Source organism: Nuphar pumila, chromosome 2, assembly GCF_984573655.1.
Source record: "Nuphar pumila chromosome 2, dmNupPumi1.hap1.1, whole genome shotgun sequence".
NCBI classification, from domain to species: Eukaryota; Viridiplantae; Streptophyta; class Magnoliopsida; order Nymphaeales; family Nymphaeaceae; genus Nuphar; species Nuphar pumila.
The window spans coordinates 16,396,986-16,413,911 of NC_143250.1; the positions used below are offsets into that span (position 1 = coordinate 16,396,986).

The 16,926-nt window shown below is 34.9% G+C and overlaps 1 protein-coding gene across 1 annotated transcript; it reads right to left on the minus strand.

The window, feature by feature from the left end:
- Positions 1-1,273: 1,273 nt before the first annotated feature.
- Positions 1,274-16,393, minus strand: LOC149844884 (transmembrane 9 superfamily member 3-like). The gene is made up of 4 exons (XM_089986447.1): positions 16,320-16,393; positions 2,844-3,000; positions 2,274-2,758; positions 1,274-1,358 (listed from the first exon to the last, which is right to left on the minus strand). The coding sequence occupies exons 1-4, from the start codon at positions 16,391-16,393 to the stop codon at positions 1,274-1,276; spliced, it is 801 nt and encodes a 266-aa protein (XP_089842573.1).
- Positions 16,394-16,926: the final 533 nt, after the last annotated feature.

Consider the following 16,926-nt stretch of genomic DNA (forward strand, 5'->3'; position numbering starts at 1 on the left):
AGCGACGGACGCTATCTATCGCCAATTTCGTCGCTAACGTGTTTAGCGATGGATTTGTGACGGTCGCATAATTTTACTCGTTAAATCCTGACAAAATTTATTTATTGCCAGTTCGTCGCTAATTAACGATGGATTTGCGACGACTTATTTTTGTTGCAAAGTCGTCGCTAATTAGCGACGACCTTGTGACAGAGTATATCCGGATAACTTCCGTCGCTAACTTTTGGTCGGCAAGTTAGCGACGTATTTGCGATGGAATACAATCCATCGCAAAACATATCATCACTGAAAAGTAGCGACGGATAATATCCATCGCTAATCCATCGCAAAATTTAAAAATAAAAAAAAGAGCCCCCGAGGCGTGCGCCTCATACGCCTTGAGGCAGGCCTCAAGCCAAGGCGTGCGCCTCAAGCCGAGGCGTGCACCTATAGTACAATATAGTGCAAGTCTTGTGAAAAGGAAACAATACAAATATACATAGTAGAACAAAAATTAAAAGACCATACGATCTACAGAATAAAAGAATAAATGACAATACTAAGTTACTAACCATAAAAGGTAATACAATGAAAAAGGTAAATACTTTTAATGAAGTATGCAAAGGAATAACACAGGTTGATATTCTCACAACTCCAACTCAAATGTGAAACCAAAAACATCATAGAAATACTTTATAAAATCCAAGACAGAACCGACTTCATCTTTTATCTGGAAAAAATCAATACATTTGTAATTATACCTCGAGAAGTTGCTTTGACACGTATAGAGTAGTAAAAGGCCTCATCATCTTTTAGCATTCTCCTAAAATACATCCCATTCTTAAGGCACCTTCAGAACATGAAACCAAATCTTCATAAAGAAGGAAAACTGTGAGCAGAACAACAAATGAACTACACTCTAAAACCAATTTTTTTCCAACAGAACACAAGGACAACCAACTGCCGAAAATTCTTGCAAAGTGATCTCTTCTCTTCTACTCTGGAAGTATCTGTTAGTTATCTGCATCACCTTCTTCAATCTGAGGTTTTGATGGAGCTTGGCCAGCGCCTGCTTCTTCTTGATGCCTCTCACAATATCATCAATGCTTAGAAGCATGGAAGCTGTCTCAATGGCTGTCTTGAATGCATGCACTTTCACATTATAGGCATCCCAAATCTGAAACAAAAAATGGTGGCCAAAACAATAGTCAGTGCTAGAAATATACACAAGCAAAATAAATAAATAATCAAACCATACCAGTACCTTACGCTCTTTCATGTCTGCTATTTCCATCTATCCCAACCCAAGCATTTTCACCATTGGCATGCTGCCGCAGAAGAATACAAAACGTTTTGTGGAAGCAGAATGTGTATAGAACCTAGACCAAGTTCATTCAACAATAATGTAGACACATATACCACCATTTTTCTGACTTTAGCATTTTCAAGAACTTTTTTCTCAGAAAAGGAAAATTTGGTATTTCACTCAGGAATACAAAAATTAGTCCTCCAACGTCTTTTTTTAAGGGAATAACTTCTTACTTGAAATCGTTTTGGCTGTGTTTTTGTTGCTTTACAAAAAATTTCTTTCTTCTCATTAAAAAAATGGCTTATAATAATTAGTCCTCCAAAGATAATTTACTTCAATGCCAAAAAGTATTATGAAGTTCAGAGAAAATAAAAATTAAAGCAGAATGATGTTACATGAATATATCTTCTAATTTGTTCACTAGTTTTGTCCACCATTACCTGAAATACCTTGGTCCCTCCCTTATGTGTAGCCTATGCATTTGATCTCATAATGCGTCACAATCGGACTCAGATAACAGGTCTAAAGTGTACATTACTAATTCAAGCACAAACATTGACAGAACCGATCGTTAAAAACATTGACCATAGATTGCAGAGGAAAACTAAATTTCCACAGTATTCTCTATAGGTCTAAGACATTAGGAAAAAATAGATAAAAAGAAAATTAACAATATTTAAAGATAAAAAACCATTCTTAGTGCAGATAGAATAAACCTGAACATAAACTATAGGAAGTTAGATTCTATGATGGTCAGATTCAAATACTATGTGACGTTGCAACAAGAAATTAATAACAGAAAAGGAAAACCACATGTCAAAAGAACACAAGGAAAAGAAAAAAAGAAACGGAGATGCATGAGTATACTAACAAAAAACTAGAAATAGAAACATAAACAGAAGAAATAAGAAAAATCAACAAAGGTATGGATGTTAAATAGATCATAAGTAAATGCACATGACAAAATCCAATTATGTTCACTCACCTCCACCACCATTCATGATCTTCAGCAGCAAGCTGAAAATATGTCAGTGCCACAGTAATGAATGCAGTGACAATGATAAGAATGATGAAGACAATGAATAGAATGCTATAGATTGTGTAGATTCTATGACCCCATACACTCGCAAAGATGTAGTAAAGTTCAATATAGATAGCACTGAAGGGCAAGAATCCAGCCATGGCCATATGGGGAACAGTTCCTCTGTACCAAGGCAATGGTGGAATTTCCCTGGGATACTTTGTGGTCCGAACTGGAGCTTGGAACTCGGCCTTACTGTTCTTACCAGCTATTCCACCCAAAACAAGCAAAGGCAATGTAACTAGCATCCATATGAGAAGAATAATCAGGATGGTGCCAAATGGCAATGCTGCAGTAGCGCTATACACTATAGCAACAGTGTTCAGGAAACAAAACGTAAGGAACAGAGGCCCACAAAAAAGCCATCCAGTCAACAACAAATTCCTCACCTGTAAAACCATATTGTGTGTCAAATAGAGTCCTCTCAGTACAACATCTAGGAAAGCATGCTTCCTGGAGGACAAAAACACATACCCAGTTTGTTCCCTCAAGCTGACGATAGAAAGAAGTTGCAGTGTAACCAGCAATACCAGATGTAAACGCATATATAAGAAGCAGTGCAGTGAATAGAGCTTCTCTGTTATATGGACAGAAGACCCCAACTAATGCAAGGATGAAAACGAAGATTGTTCTGGAATTACATAGATGAGAATCAATTTTTCATACAATTGCAAAATGATTCATGAACGTTGCAAATCCGAGTAGAAATATGACACTTACAGAGTCAGCAGCTGTGTCCCGGACCCAAGAACAACAAAAAATAAGGACTTGTATGGCGCAACCACCAAACGATCGTCATTCAAAACCTCCCCCAGAGCTTCCCTCTTCTAGGTCACATGACCTACATTAGCGTCACCACGATCATTGAAACCAGCAACAAAAGAAACAAAGGGGAAACCCGAAATGGGAGAAGCCCAACGGAGTCGACATGGGGGAGGAGGGAGGCAAAGCGCCCTAATTTGTTTCTCTTTAATAAAAAATTAGTGTAACGAGAGAGAGAGACAGAGGGAGGGAGAATTTAGCGCCCTAATTTAATAAAAAATTAGCGACGGATTTCGTGAGGGAAATATTTCATCGTAAATCTGTTGCTAATTTGCGACAGAATATTTTCCTCGCTAAATTCATTGCTAAGTTGCTATGATTTTCGCAACAAAATTTTTTTATCCCCAACCTGTCGGTAATTAGCGACGGATTTGCGACAGAATTTGTGTTGTTGCTAATTTCAAAAATATTTTGAAGATTGGTGACAGATAATGTTCTCTCACTGATTCTGTCGCTAATTTGTGATGAAAAAAATCTGTTGCAAATGTCCGTCGCTAATCAGGATTTTTCTTGTAGTGAAAAAGAGATTGAGGGAGAATCGGTTGGGAACGAAGAGAAGGAGAAGAGAAGAGAAGAGAGAGAAGAGGCTTGCATTTTCTCAGAAGGAAAAAAACATGGGCTATAGGCTGAAAAATAATATTTATACTAAATATTAGGTCAAAACATGATTTTCTATGAAAGTTTGAATTTTTTTTAAAAATTCTAAAATAGGTTTTCCTCAAAAGCGTGTTTTTCAAAAAAAAAAAAAATTAACTAATTAAAATTAGTAAATACACTCCTAATCTAATTAGGCTACGAATTAAAAAAATTCTAAACTAACCAAAACACTGAAAAACGTAGGGCAAGTTATGAAATATACAAATTTATGATATTTTTAATTTCAATATGGTTTCTCAAAAATAAAGATTAGAAAGAGTTTTTAATGCAATTCTTCTATGGATCATACATAAAATAGTATGAATAAAATGTAAAATATATGCATGATCAAATTCCCTCATGCTTATCATTTGCTTGTCCTCGAGCAAACTAACCTTGAACAAAAAATAAAAGACAAACTAAGCAAAGAAAAAACCTAACTCACTTTCGTAGGAATCATGATTGTATTTAGCATATGCAACAATCTCTTTAAACTCCTGGGTTACCCTAGTGGATGGGTAAGGTCTCGTGAGGGTTTGCAATGATGCTACCCACAAACATCTCTATCATATATGCATAAAAGTTCAACTTCAAAAAGCATTAGGCAAATGAGGAGATGGTTTTCACAATTATTTCATGCCATTACATTATCAAAACATAATTAGGGTCTTTTACAGGCCACTACAAAATACAATCTTTTCTTTTACTTTTCTAAATATCATAATCATTTATGCTTCATTATCAAAAAATCAAATATATGCATGTCATTATTTACTTATCCTCACTCATATATTTTCTGCATAAGTTTTCTTAATACTTATTTTTAAGCAATGAACTTTATCTTTTATGCTCATGATTTTTCTTTCTTTTTCTTTTTCCAGATGTTCAATTTTTTCATAATTTTTCTTTCTTTTTATTGAGCACTATATCAAATTTTCAGTTTTTGTGACCTGTATAACGAACTTTGGGTCAGTGACTCCTAGGCCAGATGACCTTAGGGCACCAGATACAAAGTAACCATCGGACCTAATTTCTTGAGTCACTAGACCTTCTATTTTCATAGTTTTACGTATAGCTTGCTTCTTGTCATGTGTAATGTCTACATTTATTAGGCTCTTTATAAAGTCCATATAATGAGCTTTCGGGCTGGTGACTCCCAAACGAGATGGCTTTAGAGCATCGGGTATAAACACCCCTCAGGCTCTACTTGCTCGAACCAAATAGGTCACATATATTAACTTAGACAAAAAAGTAACTTCCTTCGTTATCCTTTTCGACATGGGAATCAGACACTTCAACTTGTCTCTAAGCCCAGCTACTGGGGAATACAAAGACATCAAAAACTAAATGTATGCTCTTTTTCACTTTTGAGCTATTATTTTCAATGTTGTTCATTTGCTTAGTTTTCAAAAATAAATCATGGATATTCATACTTGTGGTTCAAAATAAGCTTTAACATGCATCTATCACCATTTCTTTGAAATCCACATAAATAACTATATTTTTCTTGATCAGTGTCAAAAAAAAATTTCATGGGGCTTAAAAATTCTCTAAAAACATTAGATTATGTAAAGTATTCATATAAGGTCAAACACATTCCTTAAAAGCTCAATTTTTATGTGTTTTCATTAATGTGAAAGTACAAAGACAGAAAAAGATTTGGGTATGCAAACTAAACCCTCTCCCATGCTTGAATGACACTATCCTCAGTAGCACTCCCCCATGCTTGCATGAAACTATATGAATGCACATGAGAAACAAAAGACATAGGAAGAAAGTAGTATAAGTCACCCGATCTGCACTGTAGAATCTTACTTGATGCTGCATTGTACTAGCTCTACAAAGATTCCACCTGTCTCAATGCTTATAACTCATAAAAATGCACCAAATACAATGCATACACGATCTAATATTCATGCTCATAAACAAAGAAAATGATAGAAAAATAATAAAACTATTAATATTATAATACTAATATGGGTTGTCTCCCATAGAGCACTAAATTTTATGTCTTCAACCAGACGGATCTTTGGTGACCCTTCATCGTCCATAAGATCAATAGACATGAAGTCATGCTCAATCAGAAGGTCTGAGAAAAATGGTTTCATCTATGACCCTGTCCACAACGTTTCCTCCAACTCTACCCCTGTGGACCCTGCAATGGCTCTCTGGCATAATAAGAACGAGCTTAGTCTCTACGTGAAGACTATTCTCATAAGAAGGTGAGCCATAAACCAAATATCTACATATACAAACATCCAACTGCGGATCAAATTGCTTCGAGCTCGCACACTTTTTTTACATGATTTAATGAAGTTGGGTTGGCCAGTAACTGATCAACTTTTCTGGTCAACTGGTCTACTTTGATTTTCAATTCATGTTCGGACTCAACATTATAAATACCTCCCTTTTTAGGACCACTAGGAACTGATGTGATCCTATCAAGTCTCAAGGACAGGGCATGGTGCATAGCATTTCCATTCAACGTTTTGAACATGGCCCATGCCTCATCCTCGTTCTAGAGCATGAACGTGCTCCCACACGAAGAATCAACCATTTGCCTATCCTTCTCGGTTAGGTCATTGTAAAAGTACTACACCAGTTGCAAACGAAGCACCTGGTGGTGGGGGCACTCCGGAGAAGATCTTTCATCCTCTCCCAAGTCTCATGAAATTACTCTCCCTCAATCTGAGAAAAGCTAGTGATGGCTTTTTGAAACTGGTTCATCTTATCAATTGAAAAATATTTCTTGAGAAATTCTCGATGCATGTATTCTCAAGTAGTAATTTGAATTGTATCTAAGGCCTTCAACCAGTGTTTGACTTTATCCTTGAGGGAGAATGAGAACAACGTTAACATCAATGCTTTATCCCAAAAATTATTGATCGGCACCGTAGAGCAGATCTCGAGGAACTCATTGAGATAATGGTAGGGGTCTTCGTTGATAAGACCATAAAAGGATGGTAACATTTGGATGACACTGACCTTGATTTCGAATTGGTTTGCTCCTACATCAGGTCTCGTGATGCAGAAGGCGAGAGTTTAAGCATGAAGAATGAAGTACTCCCTAAGAGGATGGGTCAATTGCTGATCCTCAGCCATGGGGCCGAGTCTGTGGGCTTTCTTAATGAGGGACTCGAGGTCCTCTAAAGTGTGAACAAGTGAGCATCGCCCTTGCATACACCTGAGGGTAGACTTGTATAGCAATCATCCTAAAAGTTGGTTTTATACCTAACTAGAGTACTAACATGATCAACCACACCACGAAAGCAGGCTAAAACAAAAGAATGAAAGTAGGAAAACAAGAAATAACAACCCACATACTTGCAACCAACAAATATTTTTGCACAAAGCAAACTATGAGTACAATACCAATCGTGCGCAGTCACCTTCTAGGGGTAACCTAATAGGTGGGCCATGCAAAAAAATTAAGATGGTCTTTAGGTTCACATGCATGTGGTTCTATAATCCTAAATGCAGAAAGCAAACTAACAGTCCTAATTAATCAACAAAAAAATAAGCTAACAGTCCTAAATAACTACATTAAAAAAAAATTAACAACCCTAAATAACGTGAACTAGGCAACAAAATGGGTACTTAGTTCTTAATACGCCGTTTCCCAGCAACGACGTCAAAAATTTGATGCATCATTTTTAATAGAATATTTTTGAGATAATTTTTTAGTAAAAATGTTTATGTAAACCGTGCATCAAATCATAAACATCAGTTCACACTAGTGGTGAAGTCCGGGTCGAACTCAGAGAACAAGATAAGTACTTTTGTACCCCACACAAAATTACTTTTGTTGCCTTGAAAAATAATAATAATTAATTAAGTAAATAAATGCAGTGTTGCCCTCTGTGGAGGGCTTACAAGGAATAATTAAATGATTTTATTACAGACCCAAATTAATAATAACTTAAAATCCTAATCTAAAATAAAGAAGAAAAGTCTTCAATGCTTTGAGCTTCTTATCCCTTGTGCTTTGGTTTTCTTATTTCTTTACTTGTTTATTGAAGGGCTCTTTGAGGGAACCCCAAAGGGCTTTTTGAGGATACTTTCGAGGGTGCATCGCACGTCTGAACGCTTCTCTGCAAGAATAAAAAGATAAAACATAAAAACGAAAAAAAACCCATACAAGAATCGAAGGTTAGTTTAACAAAAAATCACAAAACACTAAACAAACTATGAAATAACACTACACTACATGACAAAATAGAAACACTATACTAATATAAACTAAGTTATTAAACAAATTAAGTAAAGACAAATTAACATAACAAACAAGAAACAAGTTATGTAATTAACTAAGAACAAATATAAAGAAACACACTTAATCTAATTAACTACCAAGAACATATGAGTAATATTTAGCAAGAAATAAAGTAATCTAAATTGAAAACTATAATAACCGAATTTACAAGGAAAGTTTAATTAACTAATTAATGAAGCAATTAATAAATTAATCTATCTAACAAAAATCGATAATTTAGATGCAAGAAAATAAAAATTAGCTAATGTAATTAAATCAACTAATTGAATTCTAATTATTATACTCACATAAAACTAAACCTAAATGAATTTAATTGCTGAGAAAAACAAATTTAATATTGAATTAAAATCAACTAATGAAAAGAAATTTAACACCACCTAAATCGGCTAAAATGATTCTATAAAAAAATGATAATAAACAATTAATTCTAATTGAAATACTACAATTAAACTTTCTAAACTAATCTTCACTAAGAAACGAATTAAGTAAAATAAAGTGCAGGCTAATATGGTTATTCTAAAGAGAAAAAAAGGCAGTTACTTCTTTATTGAATACATGAAAATTAACAAGAACTTAAATTGAATAATATTACTTGCTCTAAACTGAATTCAATTAAACTAATTTATGGACTTAAACTAACTAAATCTAAAAAAACAGTAGCAACTAACGTGAAACAAGATTAAGAACTATATAAAAAAAAAACGGTTATCTATTGGCATGCAAATCAAGGAAAATGACTATTTTATGATTTTCTATCTTTTTTTCAAATAATAGACAAAAATTATCTAATGTATGATATGCTAAAAATGAAATCAAATAATGCAAGATGCCATAAAGATGATAAAAATTTAACTACAATGCATGTGATGATCCTAAATACTACAGAGAAGGGAGAGAAGAAGTATACCTTGCAACTTACCTCCAACGGAAGGGTTGAGAAAAAGAAGATGGTTTTTCCTTGAGCTACACGTAACCCCATCGACCAAGGAAAGAAAAATGCTAGAAGCAAGATGGATCAAAGGGAGAAAGGAAGAGATTGAGGGAGAACCGATTGAGAACGAAGAGGAGGAGGAAGAGAAGAGGGAGAAGTGGCTTGCATTTTCTCAAAAGAAAAAAATGTGGGTTGTAGGCTGAAAAATAATATTTATACTAAATATTAGGTCAAAACACGATTTTCTATGAAAGTCTAAAAAAGTTTCGAAAATTCTAAAACAGGTCTTCCTCAAAAATGTATTTTTCACAAGAAGTTTTTCTAAACTAATTAAAATTAGTAAATACATTCCTAATCTAATTAGGCTACAAATTAGAAAAATTCTAAACTAACTAAAACACTAAAAAATGTAGGGCAAGTTATGAAATATGCAATTTTCTAATATTTTCAATTTCAAAGTGGTTTCTCAAAAATAAAGATAGGAATGGGTTTTTAATGCAAATTTTCTATGGAACATACATAAAATAGTATGAATAAAATGTAAAATATATGCATGATCAGTCTCTATCTTCCGAAAAATGTGCCAATCGTCTATTTGTGCAACCTTACACTATAAGATACTTGTTTTGTCCTTTTTCTCATCTCACTCAACAAAGACTTCATGCTCGTCTCATCGATTTTAAGGGAAAGCCTCGTGTGAAAAAGGTATTTGGTTAGTCTATAGTTTGACCTTAATCAGTAAGGCCTCTTTGCTTATATAGGCAGGCATCATAGAGATACCCTCGTGTTAAGCTACATATATGCCATTAGCTATAACATGCAAAACTTTTTGTTAATGTTATTGTATTTCACATGACTTTTTCAAAAAGCATAATATCATAGCCAGTCTTTTGTTTCTCAAAACTAGTCTATCTATTTATTTGTTATTGGTCATGTTTCACATGTTTGGCAACAAAGAGAGGCATCTGTAGACACCCTAATTTTGACCGAGTCATTTTATGTAAGAAGTCACGTACCAAAATCTAGTGTTTTTTGCCTATTTAAAGGTTATGCTAACTTTAACTTTACTTTTAGACTCAATAATTTCATCTTTACATTTTTTTTCTGAAAGAACAATTAAACTAGAGAATCTTATGTTTCCAACAACAACAACAACAACAACGACTACGCCTTCATCCCAAAACAATTGGGGTCAGCGATATGAACCAAAAAAGAAATTCATTTTGGGTCTTCCACATGAATCCTTTTCCTCCAATCATTTCTATCCAACGCCATGTCCTCGGTGAGGTTCAAAGCATTCATATCCTTTCCTATCATCTCCATCCAAGTCTTCCTAGGCCTACCCCGACCTCTTTTAACTAATATATTTTCCCATTTCTCCAACCTTCTAACTGGAGCATCATTAGGCCTTCGCCGAATATGTCCAAACCACCGTAAACGATTCTCTCGCATCTTATTTTCAATGGGTGCAACACCTACCTTCTTACGTATCTCTTCGTTCCAAATCTTATCTTTTATTGTATTTCCACACATCCATCTAAGCATCCGCATCTCAGCTACACTCATTTTTTTAATATGATGTCTCTTGGCAGCCCAACATTCCGTACCATATAGTAAAGCGGGTCTAATAGTCGTCCTATAAAACTTTCCCTTCAACCGCAATGGCATTCTACGATCGCACAGCACTCCAGTAGCACTTTTCCATTTCATCCACCCAACCTTTATCCTATGATTTACATCTCCATCAATTTCTCCATACTTTTGAATGATGGATCCCAAATATTTGAAATAATCATTCACCGGTATATCTTGCTCACCAAGCTTCACTACACTCCCATCACTACTTCGTTGCTTACTAAACCGACATTCCATATATTCAGTCTTACTCTTACTCAACTTAAAACCTCTAGCTTCCAATGTCTGTCTCCATAATTCTAACTTAGCATTAACCCCAGCTCTAGACTCATCAATCAAAACAATATCATCAGCAAACAACATACACCACGGTACATTTTCTTGAATTGATCTCGTAAGCTCATCCATCACTATCGCAAATAGGAAAGGGCTTAAAGCAGATCCTTGATGTAACCCAACCGTTATCGGAAAATTGGTTGTCACCCCTCCACAAGTGCGGACATTGGTTACTACTCCTTCATACATATTTTTAATTATACTAATGTACTTGAGAGAAACACCTTTCTTCATCATTGTCCACCAGAGAACGTCCCTAGGTACTCTATCGTATGCCTTCTCTAAATCAATAAAAACCATATGCAAATCTTTGTTCCTCTCTCTATATCTTTCAATAAGTTGTCTAAGAAGATGTATAGCTTCCATAGTTGATCTTCCAGGCATAAAACCAAATTGATTCTCCGATATCATGACAACCTTCCTCAACCTAGACTCAATCACCCTCTCCCAAAGTTTCATAGTATGACTCATGAGTTTTATACCACGATAGTTTGTGCAATCTTGTATATCACCCTTATTCTTATATAAAGGCACCAAAGTACTCTTCCTCCACTCATTAGGCATCTTATTTGTTCGCCAAATCAAGTTAAAAAGATTTGTCAACCATTCTAAACCTTTCTCTCCCAAGCATTTCCAAGCCTCGATAGGTATACCATCTGGGCCAACTGCCCTTCTTGATTTCATTTTCTTCAAAGCCTCTGCAATTTCTTTCTTTTGAATCTTGCGCATGAAGTCACGATTTATCTCACGAAAAGGAATGGAGAAGTCTCCAAGATCTTGAGCATGACTATCATTAAATAGCTTATCAAAAAAATCTTTCCATCTCTCCTTAATCTCCTCATCTTTGACTAAAACCCTTTGCGTTTCATCTTTGATACATCTAACCATACCCAAATCCTTCGATTTCCTATCTCTCATCTTTGCAAGCCTATAAATATCCTTCTCGCCTTCTTTGGTATCCAACTTGTCATAAACCTCCTTTTATACCTTAGCCCTCGCGTTTCGAACAACTTTTTTAGCTTCCTTCTTTGCTATCATATACTTCTCCAAATTCTCATTATCACGACTCTTACTTAGATTTCTATAACACTCTCTTTTAACCTTAATAGCTAATTTGACATCCTCGTTCCACCATGATGTATCCTTACCTAGTGGTGCACCGCCTTTAGACTCACCCAATACCTTCTTAGCTACTTTTCTCATACCACCCGCTATCTTATTCCACATTGATTCTGAATCCTCCTCGAGACACCAATCAACTTCCTTAACTACCTGCTCTACAAACATTCCTTGTTTAGCTCCTTTCAGTGCCCACCACTTAATTCTAGGATCTATCCTATGTCTATCCCTTTTGCGGCATTGTCTAATTCTAAGATCTAAAATTAAGACTCTATGTTGTGTAGCTACACTTTCTCCTGGTATAACCTTACAATCGATGCAACAACCCCTATCTCTCTTTCTAAGTAGGAAAAAATCTATCTGACTCGTATTAACCCCACTTTTAAATGTTACTAGGTGAGACTCCCTCTTCCTAAACCAAGTGTTTGCTAAGATCATATCATAGGACAAACAAAAATCTAAAATCCTTTCTCCACTTTCATTTCTTTCTCCTATACCATAGCCTCCATGGATATTCTCAAATCCATCCCTACTAATGCCTACATGTCCATTAAGGTCACCGCCGATGAAAAGCTTTTCTCCATAAGATGTCTCTTGTACTACTCCATCTAAATCTTCCCAAAATTGATGCTTAATGGAATCATCTAAACCTACTTGAGGTGCATAAACACTAATAATATTAATAATATCCGTACCTAATACTAATTTAATAAGTAAAATTCTATCACCCTTCCTACGGACCTCAACTACATTATCTATAAACTGACGACTCATAGCAATCCCTACTCCATTCCTATTCCTATTTATTCCTGTATACCAAATCTTATATCCCCAAGTTTCTATCACTTTAGCTTTCTCACCTACCCATTTGGTCTCTTGAAGACATAAAATATCAATCTTTCTCCTACACATAACATCTACTAACTCTACCAACTTACCAGTTAAAGACCCTATGTTCCAAGTGGCTAACCTAATTTTATGGTCTTGGACTAACTTCTTTACCCCCACCCGTCCAACAAAGTGAGGGAACCCTTGCCTATTTGACACCACAAATTGGGTGAATACAATATCGAAGTAAAAAATTACAACCAAAACAAGGCAACTTATTTAGTAAAATTTAATTTTTCAGGTGGGTCCTACTTTGAGTGCATTTTAGACCATCAAAATGATCAAATTTGGTTTTATACTTAAGCAATGAATTAAAGATGGGATATTAGCTTTTCAACACATCAAATATTGTCTCAATCTGACATCTAGACAAAAAGTTAAAAACAAGTTAACCTATCAAGCATATTTTTCTCAATTTTGCTAACGATAATCCAAGTGTCGTTAGTAGTTATCCAAAAGTGTTGACAACACTTGGTTATGTCTTTAGTGGTTTTGGAGTTTCATTAGCAATTTTTTAGTTTTGTTAGCAATATGTCCTGAGCACTAAGTGTCATTAGCCACTTTTTTTTAGTTAAAAAATGTGCCCCATTTAGAGAAAACTGCATGAGTCTTATCATAAACCCCTTAAAAACCAAAATTTAACCTATCATAATCCCAAACTACCCATAATCTATCTAACCCATAAAACCATGCTAAAAGTACCCCTATACAATCAAAATTGTCCATTTAAAATCTAACGAATAGGGTCCTAACATGTCACTCCTTAGATGGGTACAAATCTGTGGATCCTAGATTCACGAAAACCATGTCTGAACTCACCAAAAAACCTATAAATAAGGGACCATCCCCCTTATTCCATCATATCTAGAGTTCAAGTCTAGATTGCACCTACACTACCAAAATTCCTACACAACTATAATTAGATCGTCTAGCCCAGATGAGCCTAGCCTAGGACTCCGACCTCTTATCCCACCTAGCCTGTAGAACCCACGCCTAGCCAAAGTGTTGTCTGAGTTCCACCACGCTTATCATCAATGTAGGAAGGGTCTACCTAAGCTTGATGTAACATTTAATTTATTTTCTTGTTTATTTTGGTTTATTTCACTTGTTTTATAAGTATAGAACTCATTAACCTTCTCATAACTTTTGTGTTTTCTATCTTTTTTTTGAGTCTTGGTGGCTTATGCCATCAAGCTCACATTTTCTTTTAGAATCCGTGTATGAGGTACGTGCACCGAAAGCTAAAACTTGCATTTGAAGATCTCAGGTTCATGGTGTGGTTGATCCCTTCTCAATGGATGAGAAAATATGCACAACTTGCAAAATAAGTACCACAGCTCTTAAATTCGGATCCAGTTTTCAATCCACTTCTTTTAAATTTTTCTTTTGAAAACCCCACTTTTTACTTTCAAAATTTGGGATCCACAATAAGCAAATACTCAATTTTGACTATGGTTAACCACCACATTTCAAGATTTATTGAGTTATCATCTCTAAGAACTCGATTTTACAATTTAGGTCTATCATATCCAACCCCAGTCAGTCCCTACATAACCCTAAATTTTCCCGCAACTTTCAAACATTATATCTCCATGTCCCTGTGTCATCTACCCCTAAAATTTTAACAGAACCAATTTTATGGTGTCTAAAATCATCTCTTAAACATTTGAGATTTTTCTACTGCATCCTTTGGGAGAACTTGTTTTTCTCCCTGAGCCTATCATAACCCACTACCATGTCTACCCGAGTTAGCTTACCTTGACCTTGACCTAACCAAATAGAGTCAACCCTCTTCCCGGATCCAAACCTAGGGCCTAAGCATGCATCAATAGTACTTTAATATTTCTTATGTAATATTCAGTTAGGCAATTATCTTTGAAATTATACATATCTTAAGAAGTGAGGTTATAGATAGATAGAAGTTGGATCCAAATTGAAAGGTATTTTTAAGTAGTTTTTTTTGTTTGATCATCTACAAGTTAAGACTGAATTTGAAAATAATAGTTGATGTTTAAATTTCCTTGATAACTTTCATTTTATAAGAAAAACATTTATCGCTATTTGAAAGGAGTTAATAATTTCTTACAAGTTGCCCAGAGCAATAATGTAACGAGACAAGGAAAGCTCAGGTGCCAATGTCAAAAGTGTGTCAACCTTTTATGATAGCTAGTGAAAGATGTGTTCGATCATATAATGTGCAATGAATTTCTAAAACGTTATATCAATTGGCATTTTTATGGTGAACCTATGAGACCACATGCAAATGCTCCACCAGCTGAAATGTTTGAAGACATGCCATATGATATGAATGAGTTGTTAGCGGACTCATTTAGAGTACATCTAAATTTGACAGCTAATGATCATGTAAATGATGTGATTGCTAGTGAAAGTTCAAAGGGAGATTTTAGAGGGCTTTGCTATGATAGTGTACATATGCTTATCAATATGCCTAACTAGTTGTCTATTTTACATCTTTCATTGCTTATTTTGAAGGCTTATATTAGTGATAATGTTGTTAACTTATTTTTCAATTTTCACCATATGGTTTTTATGTGTATCATCACAAGCATCGACTTGAAACCTAAGTCTTCTTGAAATTATCTTTCATCAGTGGAGGAGGGAGCAGCCCCGGATTGTACATGTGGGATCCCATCTTTTTTCAAAATGAAGGCAAGTTGAAAAATTATTTTCTCAAAAACTAAGAAAAAGAGTGGACCCCGCCTTCTAGGGTCTCTCTCTATCTTGGGTGTCTACAATAATATATATATATATATATATATATATATATATATATATATATATATATATATATATATATATATATATATATTCCAATGTAATATACAACATAAAAAGTATTATATAGTAAACATTTGATAGTATATAACAGTACATTGTAATATATATAATGTAGTATACTATTAATATGTATTACATTTTATTTATATGCATATATAAAAATTTACCGATCTCAACAGATGGAGAAATTTTTCATATGAAAAACTAAGATTTTTTAAATTTGTTCACATGAAATTTTTTCTATCATTTGGAACAATGCCTGAATATAAAAGTTTCCTTCTTCTCTCAAAAAATTCCCATCGTTTCCCACTCTCAAATGTGCTCTTCATATCATTTTGTAGCATTTTTGTACATGCTCAGCTACTATATCATCACTACTTATGAAGTAATGGGTTCAGAAAGCAGCTCATATATATCAGCAAAAGCTTGCTTTTAGTAAAAGTTGATAATTGCAGTTTAACTATCCACCATTGTATTTTTTTGTATATTGAAATAGTACTATTATATTTACTTCCAACTATTTTCCGGCAAGACATCGGAAGAAATGGTGGGGCTGATAGCATTGGCAGGCACCAGCTCAGCCATTTTTCGAAGTATGATTGCACAAGTATCAAAAAAAAAAGTTGAACATTCAACCGACCACACGGCCAGAAAATGATTGGTGGTCTGAAAGAAGGTCACACCGAAAGTGAATCTGAATGGTGGGGCACTGAGCGATGGCATGCCCTATAAACGTGGTTTGCTTGTGAAAATGGTAGGGGGAGACCAATATTTTTATTTCTATAGGCAGGAGGACAGCAGGTTGTTACAAACATGGTTTTGTGACCAAAACCAGGTTTTCTCTCACCTAAATATTGCACAAAACCATGTTTAGACCCCCAAAACTAAGGCATATTTGGATGACAAGAGCAAAACTTAATTTTTGGCAAACTAGGTTTAGCCTAAAAAACAGGTTTTTTGCAAACCTGGTTTGCCAAAAAACAATCATTTTAGGCAGTTTGGGTGACCGAATCGATTTGGGGTTTTTGGTCACCAAAATCTAAAACAAAAATAAAATAAAAAAGAAACAATGCCAAACATTTTCTGGTCAACCATTGGCCGAGAAATGGACGAGCCAG